Source organism: Sinohyriopsis cumingii, chromosome 12 (genome assembly GCF_028554795.1).
Source record: "Sinohyriopsis cumingii isolate HCF-2022 chromosome 12, ASM2855479v2, whole genome shotgun sequence".
Taxonomy (NCBI): domain Eukaryota; kingdom Metazoa; phylum Mollusca; class Bivalvia; order Unionida; family Unionidae; genus Sinohyriopsis; species Sinohyriopsis cumingii.
Genome location: NC_142972.1, coordinates 129,362,210 through 129,384,867, shown reverse-complemented (window position 1 = coordinate 129,384,867; position 22,658 = coordinate 129,362,210). Strand labels below are relative to the sequence as shown.

The window sequence follows — 22,658 nt, the reverse complement described above, 5'->3', positions numbered from 1 at the left end:
AACAACTGCAAATGGTTAAAAGTTGGATCCGTAACAGTCTGTGGTAAGCCCTGCAGGAAAGAATTCTGCGGTGAACATATACAGAGCATCAAACGAGGAAGCACAGGACCTATTCGTTGCCTGCGATGTGGCATTGGTGTCAGGGGTAAAACACAATTATGTGCGGGGTGTGGGGGGAAACGATACCGTGAACTCAAGCGATGTTACAATAAAAAAAATAACGGAGACGCGCTAATATCCGAAAGTGATTATATAACTAGGTTTTCAGACAAATTATAAATTAGACAAATCTATTATTATATAAATGAATCAAGAATTTGTTCGACATCCAACCATTAAAAATTATGAAGCATCACGACAGGGAATAGTGAGACACTGCAGGTTGAAAAAACCAGTTGGTGTTGTTAATAATGCTGGTTATCTCCAATTTAAGGTTTCTGGGGGTAAAAACTATCATATTCACAAGTTTGTGTTTGAGGTATTTAACGGTGAGATCAAAAAAGGTCTTGTAATTGATCACAAAGATAATAATAAACTTAATAACTCTCTTCGGAATTTGCAAGCCATTACTCAGAGCGAGAATTCTGCACGAAGTGGCACTGGTAAATTTGCAAAAATCCCCAGAACTGTAAGATCTCTCAACAAAAATACTAATAAAGAAAATATATTTCGCTCAATGAGCTTAGCTGCGAAGTATTTTGGTATTGGATCGCGTTCGGTTCAACGTGTCGCAGAAAATGTTATCAAATCAACTTTTTCAAGTAAGTTTGATAGCTGGATCATATTTTATTATGTAGATAAGTCTGCAGCGACTGCGTGAAAAGTCAATGATACAATTATTCCCCCGTTGTTACCATCGCGCTATAACACTTTACAGGTAACAGCAGACGATTTTCTGCACAAGGAAGTAAATAACTTCCCTTTATTTCCCCTTGACAGCGTCAAGGTGACAGCGCAAGAATGATTTTATCCCTTTGATTTTATCAAGCAAACTTGTATTTATCTCTTTTTTCACAGACAATATCGCTATTTTATTACACTTGTTCGGGTTTATGGTTCATCTGTAGTTTCCACACGATAATATTTAAGAAAATACGTTTTAAACAAATCACGCTGAGCTATTTCTGAACTTTCGGGTATCAGTCAGTTTATATACAATATCGTCCTGATATCATATTGGGGTTTCGAAACCCTACGAAGTTGCACAACTTTCTCCGTTATCGCCCCGTTTCGGGGTAACCTTTTTACCCCCAAACAGGGTTGATTTCAGGGGTGGGTGTGCAACTTGTTGGATGTAGAATTATAACCCCGCATCTGTCTGTGTACCGTCCTAGGATAAGTTATGTGTTTGTGCCGTCTTAGGATAAGTTAGAATTAAGTTATATGTTTGTACCGTCCTAGGATAAGTTATATATACAATTGTAAATAACAACTGCTGTAAATATGCTTCTACTGTAAATACTACATGTTTGTGCCGTCTTAAGATAAGTTATACTACTGTTGTAAGCTTGCTAAAATGCGGTGGCAATTTAGAAGCTTTACAGATGTAAATACTACATGTTATGTGTTGTCCCCATATGAGCCTTGCTAGCATATCAAATGGTAAGCTAGGAGGTTCACAAATGGGGAATGTCTCGTCGTTTCGCAAACACACCCTCTGGGCTTTCTAGACTGTTATTTGGCAGTTTAGGAGCTCAATCGGGGGTAGTGTTTCCGCCCCCTCCTGAGTTTGGTAGCCTATCATATGATAAGCTAGAGACTCAAAGGAGATGTGATGTTTTTTTATTTTAAATATTTAAATATTTAAAGATATAAAAATATATATAAATATGAATCAAAAAAATATCAATAATGTGATTGATGCTATTAAAAAATTAGAAAAACAAGGATTTAATATATTACTAAATGTTGAAACTATTCTGTGAGATTTTGAATCATTATACGAAGCTAAATGCGCAGGGCGTTATATTCTTCCTGCTCAATATCGATTCATAAAGATGATTCAAAATAATTTGTATAAATCGCTGGCCAGCGTAGCGGAGACACAAATAAATGAATTTGTTCCACTGTCTCGTGCAATCGAAAAGATCAGGCTGGCACTGGCAGCTGAGTATGAAACAAAGAAGATAATTAACAATCGGGTCAGAAAATTAAAGCATTGTATGTCCGCTGAAAATCCAGAGAATTTAGAAAGCAATGATAGCTTCGTCACGGATGACGAAGTCATTCACCTTGACGAAGTCAAGTGGAAGTAAATACCTCACCTTAATTTCCTTGACGAAGTCAAGTACTTGGAAGTGAAATCGAAAGTAAAAAAAAGTAATATTTTTTTTTACTGTGTAAATTATGCAACTGTCCGATTTCGTTGGTTTTCATAGCAATACCTCTATCAAATCGAGGAAAATGGACAATTTCTTTGATTTTTACTAGCAAATACCGTTATGAATCTACGACGCTGGACTGTTTTGTTGGTTTTCATAGCAAAATACCCCATGAAAATCAGCGAAATTGTCAGTGGTAAAAAATATATATATAAAGTAAAATATTTTCAAAGGATGGAAATGTCTTCGACATTTCTACTGCAGTATCTTATCAAGATGATCCCGTGAAATGCAAGAGTGAACAACGTTGAGGATTTGGTCTGCGTCACAAGTAATCATCGTGATATTGTTTTCGCGGAATTGCTTCAGCTGAAAATCTGTCAGTAAAAAATCACCATTGCCGTACTTATCGATGATTATTTTAACATAACCCGGTAAATGATTTCCGGTAAATATTTTTCGGATGAATTCTTCAAGCGCGCTTTTGTCAACGATGGAACATTTCACGTGCTGATACATACTATTATTTTCGCTATCATTTAATATAATTTATTACGACAGTGCTGTCATTGATGGTGATGTCTCTAGCGCTTCCCACAGTGCTATCATCGTCGTCGTTGTCACTGTCAATAAAATCACTGTCAGAGACATCTTCATCACTGACAACAAAATCACTGTCAAAATCACTTAGTGATTCACAAACACCTTGTGTTGTTACGCTAGCGTCAGAACTGTCAGAGAGATTTTCATCATCGTCATCATCATCATACTTCTGGTAATTCGAAGATTTTTTGGACATTATTATGATATGATATTATTAATTGAAAGTCTTAAAATCGTTTCTAAAATTCCCTGAATTTCCATTGAAAATCCTTTTAGGATTTTACCAGCAAATTAATACTAACAGTCTCGCCACGTAGGTCCAAAAGTCTACCCTGCTGGTCAGTGACTTTAAAATTTATTCTTGTCAGCATCGGGTTATGACACCGCAGAAATACAGGATTGATTGGCTCTTGCACAATCAAAATTCCAGGTGGTTCTTTAGGAGTAAATGAGTATAGTATAAACCCTTGCTGGGCTTGATTTGATATTGTTGTGTCTATGTTGTAGCTGCCATCAATTGCGTCACATACAAGATTGACCGCGACGACATCAGTGATATTTACGATTCCCGAAGAAATATGCCGGCCATCGCTCGCTGTGGAATTATTGTGTGTTAAGATAGTTGGCGGTGGCAATATTCGCTTGTACTGGTCAAGAATATCCGGGAAGTATTCATCGACGATATCAGTGACGTGTTTTCGTAGCGTGGCCGGGGGGACGTATCCTGGTAATTTAAAATTCGGTAGTTCAGCTTCGGTCAGCGAGTACTTATTCAGAAATTTTTGTTTATCGCTGGGTTCACTGCCAATTACTGTTTGAATCATTCGCTGGTTATAATATTCCATATCCGCGGCAATCTGATTTAATATCTCAATTCGTTTAATAATTTCTTCACGTGAACCTGTTACATCGGAAAGATGTTCTTGGAATCGGTACCGTAGATGCGCTAGTTGTGCTCGGTGCAACACATTAACAATTTTAAAATATTCAGTAATTTCGCTTAGACGAATTCTAGCCCCCCTATCCCCCCCCCCCAATCCCTATCTGTAAAAAACTTCAATCAATATCGCGGCCGTCTTCATGTGGAATCCAGCTAAACAACTTTGCTCCTTTTAGATCATCCAGTTGTTTTTTGTATGACGGTGTAATTCCATGATATGACTGCGCGTCAGTTACGTAATCAGACTTCGTTGGTGTTGGTGGTGTCGGTGGTGGATTTTCAGGCCATCCTAATACTGTTCTGATTGAACCGTTATAAATGTCTACGTGGTAACCCGGTGTTGAGATTTCGATGATCGTGGACAACGTTGGCTCGTGTGCTGATATATTGATTTTTGATTCTTTTCCGGTGATACGTTTTATTTGACGCTGTATTTCTTTGTTGATTTCTTCTATCTGATAACTCCCAGTGGGAAGTGTAATAGTATTCCAGTCTGGTGTGCCGTCAGGTTTATTCTGATATGAAAATACAAATGAATTATCTGGCAACTGTCCGTGAAATGATGTCGACCTGATATTGGGCCAACTGTGATATACTCGTAATTGTGCCAGCGCTATTTCGGTAACTGGAATTGCAGTTGGAAAATTAACATTAAATTCTGGTTGCGTCGAAGATATTGATATCATTGTGGTCCTTACCGGAGTTGTATTTGCGGCTATCTCTTGAAGTATCTCCGTCATTATTTATCTTCATCGTTTTCAAATTAAAATTCTTTGCACGCTCGTAATCGTTGTATATGCCAGACATCAACGTGAATTCGGAATCTGATATTGTTGTATCGTCAAGGCTGGATGATATCAACGAGGACAATTTCGAGTAGGCGCTGTTGGCCGCGCTGTTTAGCCGCTCATACTCGCGTAATTTTGTTATCGTGCACGAGGATATTTTTTTTGCAATTATATTAGCAACTCCTGCGATCGTCGTTGATGCTGAAATTGTGATTGTAATCGCGATTGCGGTCGTTACCGGAGTTAACGCAGACAATAGCACACCCGTGGATGCAACTACCGCGGATACCGAATACACTATTGTGTCTAGCACGGTTACACGCCGTTTGTATTTTTTTATTTTTGTTACGCATTTGTCAATGGCGCTCTTCAACGTTGACTGCCATTCGCGTACCTGATCATACCGGTATTGCTGAGCGTCTAATGTTGTCGTTGATGCTGATTTCATTTTTATTATTATTTACGTTGTGACTAAATCACAGGGTAACCAACTGAGGTGTTTCTGCGACGAATTCCAAACACCACCAGTAAGATGTTGCGGTTAATTTCTTGTCTGCGGCTTCCAGTATAAATATTTCTTCGGTTCCGCTGTTTAGTATTACAGTTACAACCCCGGAAAACCTGTCGGTGGAATGTCTCCAGGGATATGTTGTGAAGATTTCAAATTTAGCGGCGGAAAACACAGACAACCTGTACACGCCAGTGGCTGTTGCTGTGTATTTGATAGTATTATTTTGTCGGGACCATGTTGCGAATCCCGATGATACCGTGAATACGATGTTGGTGATATGCCCGGGGGTAACTCCAGTGGGGACTTTAATCAAACTGGTTTTGTTAACGATCTCAGGAATCCCCGCTACGATGTTTTGCTGTGTTTGTTTGATCGTGTCAATGTCGGTCTTGATTTCAGAAAGTTTTATGTCGATGACTGGAGGAACCCCAAAGAACTTATCAATGGACTCATCAGCTTTTGCGAAGTTTCTTCGAAGTCTTGTAAACGAGCCCGCGTGAACATCATACTCTGCCCGCAACGTGGCTAGTTTACCGTCAATGGTGTCTACATATTTTTTGTTGGTGGCATCTTCGGGACCTTCCGGATCTTTTAACACAGTTATTTTGTTACCGTTCATGCTGAGTTCACCTGTCATTGTATCACCGGCCTTTGCTACACGTCTTTCTGCAGCCTTCTGTGCATCATCTCGAAGCGCCGCGATTGATATCAACGAATCTCTGATTCTGCCGCTGTCAGTGAATACAACGATGTTGTCCGTGGTAGCTCCAATAACCCTGCGAATTATATCATTCCACTTAATGTTACTGGTTTTTAGTTTGCCGTGCCTGTCCTGAAAAATAACAACCTCATCTGGATCTATCCCGGTCAGATTTAAAAGATCATCAATTTCATCTTTGGTCGCATACGCTGATAAATCAATATCTTTTTCTTCTTCCTTTGTTCTGCGTGATCTTCCGTAAATATCAACCATTATTAGTTATGGGGTTGTTTAAATTTGGAAATCACATCTGTGGTGTATTCATGCACGACTTTGTGAGGAGGACTCGCTGATTTCGAGATCGCATCAAGAACATTTAATACTTCACGACCACATATCGGAGGATCAATCAGTGTTTGTGTTGGTAACGTTGACTGCCAAACTGGAATGTTGGAAAATCTTTGGACGTACCTGAAAAACTCAACTGGCGGTGCTAGCCCGTACGAGTCAAAATAGATAATTCCACGTGGATCGATCGCGTAAGCAACCCAGTGAGTTCCAGGACCTTCCTTGTTGTCGAGATTAATAATACCGGTTTCTGTGCTATTCGGTCGTGCTGGTAATTCATCTCGCATAAATACACCTCTGAAATTCTTTATACGTAATTGTTTAACAGCATCAAGCAAATCAAAATTGGACATCGGTGTAAAAACGCTAGCGTTTTTCAAAACACTTAGAACTTTTTTGGGTACCATGACGCCGGAGTTCCTGGAAGTCTTAGACCGGATCCCTTTTTTTTGTATCCTTTCCCGGTGGCTTTCTTTAGTGCCATTCCAGCTGCGGTTCCAACAGCTCCTAACGCGGCTGCCTTTGCTGCTGCGGCTGCTGCTGGTGCTAGTGCTGCGGAAAGTATTGGAAGAAATGGAAGTATTCCGCCGGTTTTTTTGACCATATCTTTGACCGCGGCTGGAGAGAGATCAAGTCGAACTCCAGTCGTTGCTTGTTTTTCTTTATTGAAATGTTTTTGTTGGGTTTTAGTCAATGACAGTTTGTTTGGACCGCCCGCTAGCTGATCGTGTTTTAGTGTTATTGATGTCCCACATGTGCTCGCGTTCTTCGATTGTAATTCCTTCACCTGACCAGGAGTCAGTGTGACATTAACATGACTGTATGACATTTTATTTAATACGATGTTGATCTAATTGCATTGTTAAAACAATGTTACAAGTTTTCCACTGGTGCATCAATGACTCTCATTCGACCGCCAGCACCTTCAAGTAACATTGCTTTATCGGAAAGTATGACCGCGATTGCTCTAACACCTCCAGGAACTGCTGGTGGACCAACTACCGCAGCTGGTACTCGATCCAGGCGAGCCCGAATAACTATATCAACGACAGATTTTCTGAATAAATCCAAATGTTCCAACGAAAAGTAATAGATCGGATACAACGTTGTAAAATCACGCTGGGATATCTGCAGCCCAGTGTCAACGTTTTGATCACGCCCATCATAAGACATCAATTGATAATATGCCCGTGCAACATCATTTCGTTCAAAACTTAGTTCGATATCCTCAGCGGGTTCTTGATGTCCGTTTATTCTTAATGAAACTTCAGTAACTCCAAGTGTGTCAAATATCATTGGACTTGCTTCCTGGTTATTTATTCTAGAATTTACCTGAAACGCGATAAATATATGTCGCGCTGCTGATATTCCCTGTTGTGATCCCAATTGCCACGTAAACGGTCCAGGAGCGTTGATAGAATTACTATCTGTTGTCATTGCTAACCATGATAACAACGATTTTCCACCTTGATCCATAAAAGAAAGTAATTTTTGTTCTTCAGCGATTGATGGAGTCATTGTTGGCATCCACAGAGATAGTTTTCTTAACACTACTTGACCAGGATCAACTCCAGCAGCTCGCCATATTGCATCATTATCAGAGTTTTTTCTGACAAGCGTTACTGTGTGTTTGGCACCAAATATAACCTTTCGGACACTTCTACAAAATCCAAAAATATGAGATAGTGGAATAGCACAGGAAAACTCTTCGTCGCCGTTCAGCATTGCTCGACGCGCGGCAAAACCCAAGTTGAAATTTTCGTTCATGGATGCAACTGCATCCCCGGCCAAGTTCATATTTACATTTCTATTTTCGGGATGATCAGATGTGTCCTTTACAAACATCATTGTTGGACCAGCTGATCTTGTGTAATCATCAGAATATCTTGCAAGACCAAGTATTGTCGTGGCAACATCAACATTATCCAAACACGACTCAATATCTTTTCCATCAATCGAGTATGTGGCTTTGCTAAATAACGCCATCACACCATTATTAACAAAACCAACACGATCGCCTATTACGTATCCAGTACCATCCGCTTTTAAGATTCTACCTGTGACTTCAATAAAAGCCTCACAAGGCAGAAAATATCTACTTGTATCATGAATTTGAAACTCAATTCTCCCCGGCGCGTTAGGTATTTTTGCATCAAAAGAATAAAATTGATGATCGCGCAAGGATTCATCCTTTCTGACTGGTTTAACCATATCAAGTGCTACGTTGGATATGCGTTGAGACATCTTATTGTAATACATTATTATCTAAAACGAAGACCACTTCCCGCTACTAAACTTGAAGCTATATTTTTTTCTATTTCTTTGGAAGGTATCAGTGACGCTAATTTTTGATTCGCAGTTTCATTTATTATTTTGCTAACATTTGCAGGCATATCCGCAGTGCTTGGTAATTTTACCGGCGGAGGCTTTCTGCGTATTAATCGTGCTAGTCTGTCCTTGATCGCCGTGAACACTTTGCCGGCAGCATCACCGATTACACCAGAAGCTTTATCTCTAATAACATCAATAGCTTTTGACGATAATTGTTTTGCAATTGGTCCCGCCTTTGGAGCTATTCTTGTAAACAATCCTTGAATAACATTTCCAAGTCCATCTCCATAATATGCACTGTAAACAGGATATCGCGAATTTACCACTCTCTCTCGTCGGGTCATATGATGAGAGTCATGTATGATCATTTTATTTAATTAGTTATTTCTCTAATCGTCGATGAGCTCATCAATAAGTTCTCGATAGATATGAGAATCCATGATGCCGCCGCGAAATAGTCGCTGACAGATATCAGCCGCTTCATTAATTATTTCTGGTGAGTTATTTCCAGCACGTTTTCCTCCGATGAGAACTTCTAGCCGTGATACATCATTGAGAACATTATCAGGACAAACAGCTAGACCAGTTCCGGTTTTTGGTTGTTGTTCTACAATTCTTGGGGCTAAAACATCTTGCGGTAAACTTTCAGGAGATGTTGTTAAACCAATTATCGGCGACCTAGTTGGCTCGTATTTTTGACGACGTGGACTTTGTTCAGATGCAACCTCATATTCACTTAACGGGACTAGGTCAGTATCTATTATCCTCTGCCGTTGTTGTTGTAAAGATGAAGAAGGTTTCTGCTGGGAGGATTCTAGTTGTTTTACCTGTTCGTTATAAACTCTTTTTACTTCTTCAAGGAGACCTCTGTATTCTAAATCATCGTCTCTGGCTTGTTTTTTGTTTTTATATATATACGATATATCCATTTAATAAAATTATCATCATTCACGTTTTCAAAACCGGGTTTTAAGATACTAGATTTATTAAACATACCAATTAATATTTTTCTGGGCAATTCTTCTCTTGGAGTATTTTTAATATCTTCAGCAAAACCCTCCCTAAATTTTGCAATCAGTCCAGTATTTTCCTTTATTGGTTTGGACGCGAGTTCAGTACGAATTTGCCCAATACCTTCAAGTATTTCTTTGACGACGGATGGAGGTTGAGCTGTTGGATCTCGTAAAATCTTTTTTGTTTGTTTGGTTCTTCTAGCAATCTTTTCAGTCCGCTCAGCAGGTTTGTTTTAGCACTGGAAGAATACCCTTTTCATCCCCCAATAAAGCTTCTTTGGTGACCACCGCAGCCTTTTCAGTAGCTGTTGTAACGGGTTTAAATAATTCTTCTACACCTGTTGCAAATTCAACTTGTGCTTGCTGCCGTGCTTGTAATTTTTCTCTGACACTATCACGGACAGGAAGAAATGTTTTTATTGCTTCTAGTCGCTCTCGAGCTAGTCTAGCAGAATGTGATTCTCCAATGTTGGCCATTATTGTTAACTTAAATTTTTAATTCACAACAGAAATCCTAAAATATTTTACATCGTTAGCAGCAGAGAGACTGGGCCGCCAACCTCGTCGTCGACGTCACCACGTGAAGAAATATTTTTTATAGTGAGTTATCTTTGTCGAAATAACCCTTCTATCCAGAAAAGAGGATTTAGTCATCATAGTTTCTGGATAGAAGGGTTATTTTTGTGAAATAAGAACTTCTATCAGAAAGGTTTTCGATAGATGGTCCTGTTGGACGAAATAGTTGGTGGGCCCAGTCTCTCTGCTGCTCGTCATGCTACATGTCTGCGACATGCTGCCCCAGTGCTAGGCATGACTATAAACAACTACAATGCAGACATCGTAGCGATGTAACTGAAAAATTGTTAAAGCTACGTTAAAAATCCAACTTATACACTCACTCAAAAATATGCTAGTTTGAAATAAAAGGTACCTCTTCTTCTTCTTCTTCTTGATGAGCCGCAGTGGTTCAGTGGTTAGCGTGATCAAACCTCGGACCAGCCTGGGACAGTTATCGTGGCCTGTTCTTGGGCAAGGCACTTTACTCCAGTTGCCTCGGTACTAAATAACCTAATGTGTTGCTGTGCCGTAAAACACCAAACCAAATTTTCTTCTTATTGTTGCAGTATTATACTTAAATTGTTTTAGCTACTAGTTGTTTGTTATGATGAATTTGTATTTTTTCTTTTCTTTAAGAGTTATGGGGAGAATTTAATCTTTGCTTTTTATTTCCTAACTGGCTAATTAGTTTCAGAACTTACAGTAGTATGTTACACAAAAGTATGATAAAAGGGCTGAAAAGTGTGAAAGGTCAATATTTGATTTAATTATTCTTGTTATTATTCTTAGAATATCATGCCTCTTTTAGCTCCATTACGAATATATTTTGGATTTTCTTACAGCCGTCCGATTATTTAATATACATGGAGAAGCATTTGATGCGGGAGTTGGTAGAGGTCTCTCTTACAAGAGAGACGAAGTCGACATATATTCCAGTAGTTTTGGTTATCAGAGTGAAGTATATGAAAGTCTTGGAAGTGCAGCACAGAAGGCGTTGACTGAAGGTGCTAAACAGGTATTTTTCAAACGCCTCCAGTGTAAAGTTATTAAAGAGAAAGTCCAGTAGAAGAATTGACAAAGTTCATTTTTGTTGTTGTTCTTGTTCTTGTTCTTGTTGTCGTTGTTGTTCTTGTTGTTGTTGTAGGGTTTAACGCCACTCCCCAGCACACGACAGGCCATACATGGCGGCCAGTATTAATGGTGGAAGAAGAACCCGGGAAAACACTGGAAAGAACCAGCGACCCACGAGAAGCTACTGGCAAGCTTTTTCACATACCCACATTGGCTGAATCCGAGACTCGAACCCACGCAGACAGAGGTGAGATGGCAGTGATCCGTAACGAAGAACGCTTTAGACTACTCATCCACTCGGGGCCCCTTTATTTTTGTAATATGTTATGTATTTTGTTTTCAGAATGAAAAATCAAAGCTTATTTTTAATAGCATCGGGCTATTTTTTTAATGTTATAGCCTCTAACACCTTTGCGTAGCATCTGTTGTAACATCTACATCCTTTGTATATCATCTGTATAACATCTGCATCCTTTGTTTACCATCTGTTATAATGTCTACAGCCCTTGTATAGCATCTGTTGTAACCTCTACAGCCTTTGTATATCATATGTTGTAACCTCTACAGCCTTTGTGTAGCATCTGTTGTCACTTCCACAGCCTTTGTATATCATCTGTTATAACCTCTACAGCCTTTGTATAGCATCTGTTGTAACCTCTACAGCCTTTGTATATCATCTGTTATAATCTCTACAGCCTTTGTGTAGCATCTGTTGTAACCTCTACAGCCTTTGCATAGCGTCTGTTACAATCTGTACAACATTTGTTTAGCATATGTTATATTTTTACAGCATTTTTATAGTATCTGTTATAATTTCTACGGTATATGAATAGCATATGGTATAATTTATACAGCCTTTCTGTAGCAACTTTTATCATCTCTAAATCTATACAGTCTTTGTAACACATCTGTTATAATTTATACAGACTTTCTGTAGCATCTTTTATAATCTTTAAATCTCTACAGCCTTTGTAACACGTCTGTTATAATTTCTACAGACTTTCTGTAGCATCTTTTAGAATCTCTAAATCACTATAGCCTTTGTAACACATCTGTGATAAGTTCTACAGCCTTTTTGTAGCATCTTTTATAATTTCTAAATCTCAACAGTCTTTGTAGCACATCTGTTATAATTTATACAGCCTTTCTTATAGCATCTTTCATAATCTCAAAATCTCTACTGCCTTTGTAACACATCTGATATAATTTCTACAGCCTTTCTATTGCATATTTTTTTATCTCTAAATCTCTGCAGCCTTTGTAGCACATCTGTTATAATTTCTGCAACCTTTGTAACACATCTTGATAATTTCTACAGCCTTTGTAACTCATCTCTTATAATTTATACAGCCTTTCTGTAGCATCTTTTATAATCTCTAAATGTCTACAGCCTTTGTAAAGCATACTGGCTGATCATAACACAATACAATGTTGCCAAAAATGCAGGGTTGATAGCACTTTGGCTCAATAGTTTAATTAAACTATTTAATACCACTGTCCTCTTTGCTACAAATATTTATAGATGGCTGTATTTTGTTTGCAAATCCCATTTGTAGTAAATTATTTAATTGACTGTCATTTATATTGGGTTATCTTGGATAGGAAAATGTTGCTTCAGTCAGTACGATACAGCTTCAACATTAATTCCAGTTTCATTCACAACCTTCACAGGGTAGGAAAGGAAAAGGATCCATTTATGTATTTCCATCGGGCAATGGCGGATCAGACGCCCACTGCAACAGGAATGGATACGCCAGAAGCATATACACCATAACGATAGGAAGTGTTGGATTTGATGGAAATAAAGCTACGTATACTGAACTTTGTCCGTGCGTCTTAGCAACAACCTTCGGGGAAGGTGGAGACGACTTTTGCTCAAAATTGGTAGGTACCATTATCATTATGAGTAGTATCCTCACATATTCAAATTTATGAATGAAAGTTTAACTCCCCAACGAAAATGCACATACACAGCCTCCCACAACAAAATGTACGTACACAGCCTCCCACACCAAAATGCACGTACACAGCCTCCCCAACCAAAATGCACGTACACAGCCTCCCCAATCAAAATCCACGTACACAGCCTCCCCAACCAAAATCCACGTACACAGCCTGCCAAAAAAATGCATGTACACAGCCTCCCCAAGGAAAATGCACGTACACAGCCTCCCCAAAGAAAATGTACGTACACAACCTCCCCAAAGAAAATGCATGTACACAGCCTCCCCAACGAAAATGCACGTACACAGCCTCCCCAACGAAAATGCACGTTCACAGCCTCCCCCCCAAAAATGCATGTACACAGCCTCCCCAACCTAAATGCACATTCACAGCCTCCCATACCAAAATGCACATACACAGCCTCCCACACCAAAATGTGCATAGACAGCCTCCCCAAGGAAAATATGCATGCACAGCCTCCCCAACCAAAATGCAAATACACAGTCTCCCAAAATAAAATGCATGTACACAGCCTCCCAAACCAAAATGCACGTACACAGCCTCCCCAACCAAAATACACATACACAGCATCCCCAACCAAAATGCACATACACAGCATCCCCAACCAAATTGCACATGCACAACATCCCCAACCAAAATGCATATACACAACATCCCCAACCAAAATGCACATGCACAGCATCCCCAACCAAAATGCTCATATACAACATCCCCAACCAAAATGCACATACACAACATCCCTCAAACTACATATACACAGCATCCCTAACAAAAATGCACATACACAGCATCTCCAACCAAAATGCACATACACACCTCCCCAACCAACATGCACATACACAACATCCCCAATCAAAATGTACATACACCACATACCCCAAACTACATAAACACAACATCCCCCAAATGCATATTCACAGCATCCCCCAATGCATATACACAACATCCCCCAAAATACATATACACAACATCTACCAAAATATATATACACAGCATCCCCCAAATGCATATACACAACATCCCCCAAAATGCATATACACAGCATGCCCCCAAAATACATATACACAACATCCCCAAAATATACCTATACAACAGTTCCCAAAATACATATGCACAACACCTCCCAAAAAGAACACAACATAAGAATATATTTTCGTTTTTGTCCGAATTTCCTTTCTTTTCTTTTTTTGTAGTTGGGCGTGGGATTTGAAGGCTCTTGTAATAAACACGATTTCGCAGACTTGCACGTAACATTTGTTGCTTGTTTGACATTAGAGGGTATAAAATAAGAAAGCACATGATGATTCTGTCAAGAAAGAGAACTTTTAACAGTCTATGTAAAGTTGGCATAAACATAATTTGTGCAGTACTGTCCTAAGTACCATAAGAGGAAGGAGAAGAACTACAAACTGGATTAACAGAAGAATCCAAGGAAAAAAAAACCTCAATTACGAATAATAATAATAATAATAATGTATTTATAATAATACTTTCGATCATATTGTGGAATGATGCTCTAGTAGCCTTCAGTGTGGCAGACGAAGGAAACATTATTCCGCCCTTGATTCAAACGTACGGTACTCCAACATAAACTAAAATGGGGAAAATATAAATAAGAAACAGAAGCATGAATTCTGAGGAAACTTTAGGACTAGTTACATTATATCAGATAGATCAAATGAATTTTCTTGTTGAGAAAAGAAAAGAAATTACAATACTCAAACGTTGAAATCGACTATTCATTTCACAGTACACTATCTTCTTTACGCTCTACATGATGTTAGCGAGAAACGAAGATAAAAAGGCCATACGTTTTCGCAGTAATCAGACATGAGTAGTGACGGCTCGAGGGTGGTGGGGGTTGGGGGTTGGGAGTAGGCAATTTTCCCTGGGCGCCAGGGGAAGTGGCACAGTTTGGAGCTTCTTTTCTGCAGCTGAAATTGGCAGTCTTTCACCTTCACTTTCGTGTAACTGGGGCTAGTCTATACAAAACCTAGGGGGATGGGGAGGTGGGGGATTGGCAACTGACATAGAAACTGTTCCTTGCAAGCACAATAGGGGCCACACTAGAGAACATTGCCCTCTGTCAACTCGAACCCTTCCTCGCACCGCCATTCGTTATGCAACGTTATAACACCACTGTAACATACAATAATTTAGACAATGTTGTATTTCGTTTGATATGGCATTGTATTTGATATGAAAGTCTCGCATATCTATGTTGCAGAAAATTAATAACTTAGCAAATAATTATTGCTTGTTTTAAACAAATGTTTTAAGTTATTGTTGAACAAGGCGGTGTGTTTTATAGTGTGTTTTATAACATGATTTCTTATCATTACAACCATTGTGGAAGATCACAGCTAAGAGCATGATAACCAGACACGACAACTGCACATGGAAATTCAGGGGATCATCGGTGTCTGCAGCATTAGCGTCTGGCGTTTTTGCACTGACATTAGAAGCGAAGTAAGATTTTTATTCTCATACATTCATATATACTGAAAGTATGAATAGTACAAATACAGTGGTAACGGTGAAAACACCTACATTCATGTGCAAAAAACACAAGCACATACAAGCACATAAACCTAAAGGTGCGTGGTATTACCGGAATACTTGTTTTTGCTATACCGGTACTTCGGTAGTTTCCGTCAGTAGGGTATGTACGGAAATTGCCGAGTAATCTTGTTATGAATTTAATTATATTAACAGTACTTGTTCTGGTTTGAAATTTATGTGATTTCTCATGTAAATTTAATATTTTCTCTTTTGCTGAGTAAGTGCGTTTTATGTGTTCCAGATCGTATCTGATAAATATATTGTCCGGGGTGTTGGCATCAGCGGCATAGGAAGTGAACAGACCTTTTGCTAGAACGTCATTTTTGAAAAATTAAAGGTTCTTACGAAAATGAAAATTAAAAGGTCAGTAACACCAAATCAAAGCCTCTAACTTACCGAGAGTTTCTCTAACTGGTTTAGTTTCTTTTGTTACTTTATCGCCGTAATTTGTTTTAAGTATGCGCGTCTCGTTTACCACGGGACGTCTTATTTAGGTGGCACCTCCTCTGCTACTATAATTAGATCATTATTATATCAATCTTGGCCCCAGCTAAAGAATCTTACACTGCTAGGTTAGCTCGAGAGCGACTAGAGGCAATATAGAAATTTATTCCTGTTCGTGATTCTGTCAAACAAAAATGACAAGAACGTCAAAAATCTCAGGTTCAATACGTAGAAAGTACAAAATGGTTATTTAGACCTGTGACAGAAATAACTGAAAAAGTTGCTACAGCTACTGACAATCTTATTCAGCCAGTAAGACAAACTGCTGAGCAAACTGGAAAGATAGCGAGAAGAACCAAACAAACAAAACGATTTTACGAGCTCTTCCCGCGAAGATATCTGCCGCACAACCTGCTGCTCATCCATGTCCCGGTGATGACGATGCTGACGAGGAGAAAGAAAAAACAAAAAAAAAACAAAAAGGGAAAAGAGGAGTTAATATTAAGGATACATTTACTGAGGATGGTATGCAAGTAATAAAAAAGTGACGATGTATTTAAATTAGGTAAGTTTGCCGTTGGACGTTTTTATCAAAGTCATAGATTTTAAAAACCTAAATATGTTAAGGGTTTAAATCGTACGGTATGGATTAATTGGGTTTTTCGTATAAACCAAGGAATTGATGAAGTAAGCACGAATGATCCGTTGTATTAAATTTATCTTGCTCAAGCAGAAAATTATTTCATAACGATGGAAAATCAGGGATAAGAACTATCAAGATCATCAAGGGAGTCAAAACCTTCACCGCAACTTCCTGAGCAGGAGCCCTCGTATCAGCTTCCTCCACCGCAGCAACAAATAGAGCGACAACAACAGCTGCAAACGCCAGCAAAAATGTCATCGAGATTTTTAAATATATTTTGTCCTGAATTTATCAAACATATTTGAAGTGATCGAACAAAGCAATAAGTGTTGCTGCAAGTAGTTATGAAGAAAGAGAAAAATACGTAAAACCTAATTTTGTTGAAAAACGAAAACCTGAACTTTGGAATAGAGAAATATATCTCCTTCGTAAAGTTAAAGTTTCTCTAAGAGTGAATGATCGGGGTTAGAAGAGAGTCTCTTGTATTAACAAGTCCACCTGCAGAAGAAGAATTTTGCGATACACATGATACCGGCGCTACTGTAAGTGGTTTTCCTTCCCTGACTACGTCAGGAGGAAGTGGTTTTATTGTTTGTACTAGCAATGTTCTTACCGACGTAGATAGATTAGAAATTCAGATGGGAGGAAAACGCGCAAGAAATAATTCTCCAGAAATAATTAATAAAAATATCTGATATTTGTCAATGATTATTTACCGGTGGTGTTATGGATTGTAACATTTATCGATCTCTCATCGATGAAATTACTGATGATTACTACAGTGATTAGATAAATGAATAACAAAAAAGATGATTATACATAAAGCTCAACGTGGACCGATCATGGTCAGAGTCATAAATTCGCGATCACCAACCTATAGAGTGATTTACGGTGATGGACTCGGCCATGGTGTTGAAGGTTGTTATTTTTAAGGGACGGCTCCCAAAATAATACCATTTCTAAAACAACAGGGTATGAAGGCTATTGATCTTGCTCGTGAAATACAATCCTGTCGCAATTGTTAATGTTGCCGGTAAACCATGCTCGGCAATCAAGGACATATTAGCACGATTAATACGACGAAATTTTCAGCCACCTGTGAAATTACCCAGCACTGAAGCTATGCCTGCAGATGTTAGTAAAGTAATATATCAAGCTGCAAATCAAAATCTATTAAAGTTGACTGATGAAGCAGAAAACCCATACCGAAGAAAGAGAAAAGAATGAATACAAGTTTTATTTCAGGATGCCGTCTCTGTTTTAGACGATAATAAATATGATAAAAATGTTTAAGTGTATATCCGATCGAGCGTTTAATATGGACGCACCAGTCCTCAAGGATGAATAGGTAAGTGATTATCAGTTTTATTCTTATGATGCACGACAACAAAATCAGTGTGGAAGAATTGAATTACAAGTTCAAGATACAAGCAGATACCCTCTACCCGCCGAGGCTTTTATTGAAGTAGAGGGTGAAGTTATAAAAACAGATGATTCTGTATCACGATGTTGATAACAGTATCGGTTTTGTCAATAATGGTATTATGGCGTTATTTGACAGTGGTAAATCATTACTATCTGGTTGACAGTAAGCACGGATTGTGTTCAGAGTAATATTAATGTTTATTTACATGGCATATAGCATCCAAGCAAGGTGTCTCTGCACTGAGATATATTTTTACTGCTTCTCTAAATTCTGAGCGATTAAACTCACAGAATCAAAGTAATATGATATTTTATTTTCTTGGAGTTAGTGAGATTTCATTAAGAATAAACTGACATCAAGAACCATCTGAAGATATATTACTGACTTTAGAAAATAACCATGTAGCACATGCATATCATCGTTTGATGACATGTATGGAAAGTGATCAAAATATAGATACTTGTTTGCAGATATCACAGATAGATTTTATAAATCGAAACCCGATCTATTCTCTTTGGAACATCTTGATTTAAGTAGACAGTCTGTTGTTGATGTTCGTTTTTGAGCTCGCGTAAATCCAGGTGCTGGTGTTAGTTACAGAGCAATCGCTGTTATACTCAGCGACATAGCAATGTTACTCGAAGTTATAGGTGGACGAATGAGAGTCGTTGATGCCTCCGTAGAAAATATGTACTTAAATCACTCACGATATTTATAACGTCATACCATCACGTTAGTGTCAGTCTGACTCCTGGTCAGATTAAAAATCTTAAATCAAGTTCAGCAAAGAACTAAGGAATGAAAATACCTCTAAAGTCTAAAGCGAGATCAAACTGCAGGTGGTCAAAATAAATTATCACTAAACGAACGTCAACTTGAACATTTCAATAGCGCTAAGCAATCAAAAAGAGGCCTTAAACTTAATCTTTGCGCTGGTGCGATTAAAGACTCGACTAAAACAGGCGGTATTTTTCCACTTCTCGCAGCTATACCAGCGTTGTTAGCCGCTGCAGCTCCAGCTGTAGCAAAAGCTGCTGCACTTGGTGCTGTTGGATTGGCTGGTCATAAGTTAGCGGAAACGTTATAGGAAAAGGAATAAAAAAGAGGGAGCGGTCTAAGATTAACATGAACTCCCGATCGATACGGACTTGGCCTGAGACTTCCAAGACCACTTCGTTGATCCGTCCAATGTCTAACTTTGATTTACTCGATGCTGCTGCGCGATTAAATATCAAGCATTTTAGAGGTGGATTTATGCACGATCAATTACCAGAACGACTAAATATTATTTATTTTGACTCGTACGGGTTGGCTCCACCAAAACAAATTTTAAATTACGTAAAAACAATAAAAAATTTCAGTCTGGTATTCAACATTACTGACACAAACATTAACCGATCCGCCAGTATGTGGCCGTGAAGCAATTACTTTTCTTTATAATATTTCAAAATCAACATTACCACCTCACAAAGTCGTGCATGCCTATACAAATCATCGTAGAACTTTTAGAATACTTAATGAAATCGCAGAGGAATTCTTTGGAAATCCGTTGCTTGCTGACGTAAAACTCGGTGATAATAAAACAGCTATATCAGATATTGAAGCGATTAGAAAAAACTAAAAGATATTATAAGTGGAATTCCTGATATCGTTAAAAAAATTAATCTGATTGAAATTCCCCACAAACAGATTGCCAACATAGTATACTAAGTGTCATCAGGATTCTCAACATGGTCACAGCAAAATAACACTATAAAACATACCGCAGAAGTCACTGACGTGTACAGGCTGTCTGTGTTCAGCGGTGCAAAACATTTAGTAATTTACTAGAGAAGAATCCATGATAGTTGTAACAGTTCATGAACCGATATTATCAGCTGCGATTTAAATATATTCATCCGATTACGTTGTAGATATTTATCAATCATCGATCAGATCTGTCCTGAAGTCTCACCAGAATATCATGGACCACCAGCACCAGAACGAGATGAATTTTTTACACAATACGGAAGATACATGAAGTATGCGCAGTATTTACAGGGTTATCCGTGGGTACTTCATGAGTCCTAAAACTCATACCGAAATCAACATAGACGGGAAGACATATCCAGTGACGCCATTAGCATTATACGACATAGCCAATGAAACTCGTAATAATATCGTTTATGAAGATACAATAAGAGAACTCGCTAATAATATTAAAGTCGAAAACATAAAAGCATCCGAGACGTTAGCGCAGTTATTTAAAGATTATGTTTTGGAGTTTCCTAATGACGTTTTAAAACATAGAATTATTGCGATGATACAGCATATAAATCATGTTGCATCAGACATTTTCTATGCTAATAAAAGAATCATCGAGGTAATAAACAAGAGCACTTATGATATAGGAGGACAAGGAATAAATAGTATTAGGTAATTATATTTTGATCATTATAAAATAACCGAACAACAGTTACCACATTTTTTATTTCCACTATTTGACATTTATATGTTTTAGGAATCAGTCGACACTCTTATCAGTGACTGCTTTCCCAAAATAGCCCCACCACCGGCTCTTCTCAGACATAACAATGATCAGTATGGTGGCGGAAGACATATTTCACCAGGAATTGTAAATATAACAAATAAAAATCTGAATATAAATATATACGTATCATCTTAATGATTTTTGATCATGAAGAGTGTTGTACAATTAATTATTTAATCAAGAGGTATTGTATAATGTACCAGCATGTGAGAGGTTTTATACACGACAAAGACGTGCTTGAAAACGCCAACAGAACAATAATGACACCGCCCCAAGACGAGGCAGAACAATTTAGTGTCAATTTAATTATTGATGAATACGTCAGTGAGAACTGGTATTGACCCTGCAAAAATTAATTGAACTGAAGCGAGAACATTTATTATGATCACATTTGATAGAGATCAGATTATGATTTATGTGCATTCTTTTATCGAATTTGATCGACTTAAAAAAATATTATCTAATTCTTAAGGTTGATAGGTTTATCAAAGTAATAGGATTGAAAAATAGTAATAAGATTAAAAAAATACAAAGTCCAGAATTTTATTTTACTGATTCTCTTAGACAAAATCAGTGCAGTCACTGACATCACTTTCATTTTCACGATCCGACATAATCGTTCTTAATTGTCTAACACGTGCATCTATAATCTTTTCGTATTCGTGAGACAGTTCTGAACTAATTTTTTCGATCGCTCGTGAAAGCGAGACTAATGTATCGACTTCCATTTCCTGTATTCCTCCGCCGCAGACAAAGTTCGAAGCATAGCTTCCTGAATCAGTTTCATTATTCTGTATTCTGCGGATGTATTTATTTTCAAATTTTTGTTGTATTGAATCAAAATCACAAATTATGTTCTCAGGATTTAGATCATTAGATATTTTTATATCGTCATGGTTTTATCTTTTGATTTCAGAAATAATAACATTAACATTTTCGTAGTTCAATATAGTTTAAACGAAAGATTTAGAATATCCAGAATGTTGTCGATGCCTTTCAATTTCATGCACCCCCTCCCTTTATTAAACCCCGGGGAGAGGCAAAACGCACTCACCACGTTGTTCGACGTGGTGAAGAGGTGTACATGAAATTTCGTTAGGCTGGAGCCCCCAGTTATATAGGAAAACGGCGATTATTACCACCGTCGACAGTGTGTGCAATCACGGGTTTCGAACGCCGACCCCCAAGTATGAGAATCAGCCGCGCTACGACTGCGCTACGTTCTAATCTTAATGGTGTATGTTTTAAAGTTACCTATACTGGATTTACAACAGTACTGAGTAAACTTACAGCATGAATTTATTCTCTATTCAATTAAGAATTGTACTTCTGCACTGACAAAGTCAAGGTAAATATTTACCTAGAGATCTAAAAATAGCTTAGCTATATTAAACATGTAACGGCGTGTGTAACACTGTTTGTACCTTGATATTTGCCGATACGTTAGAAACCGTATAGATCATTTTACTAATTTTAACTATTATATAATTATATTACTTCACTGATATTAATTATTACATAGATGGTTAATTAGTTATTTACGACGACAAACAATATTAAGCTGAACGGAGAAAGAAAGTTATATCTCTTCTTTGAGGTCATTCGCAGTAACAAACGAGGTAACTACTGAGTTAACTCCCGAAAATTGAAGCTTTGCCACGGACGAGAGAAACCCTTGCGACTGGTGAAAGTGTCCAAAATATTATATTATTATAGATTTTGTAAGTTCTGCCACCAACTATAGAGACCTCAGAATGATAAAATAACCGTTCTATCACGACATTTTACCCAGCATAGTAAATACCTACACTCTTTGCGACTGGCAGAACTTCCATTATTAAATGAAAGTGGAAGATCTGCCACCGACGATAGAGACCCCAGAATGATAAAATAATTACTATAAC

General features: G+C 38.1%; 1 protein-coding gene across 1 annotated transcript in view; it reads left to right on the top strand.

The window, feature by feature from the left end:
* LOC149787446 (furin-like protease kpc-1) overlaps positions 1–22,658 on the top strand; it is a 157,032-nt gene that overhangs the window by 91,024 nt on the left and 43,350 nt on the right. The window contains exons 7-9 of the mRNA XM_089978063.1: positions 10,956–11,128; positions 12,856–13,068; positions 15,506–15,618. Coding sequence (XP_089834189.1) covers positions 10,956–11,128; positions 12,856–13,068; positions 15,506–15,618 — 499 coding nt within the window. The remainder of the gene's footprint in view (positions 1–10,955; positions 11,129–12,855; positions 13,069–15,505; positions 15,619–22,658) is intronic.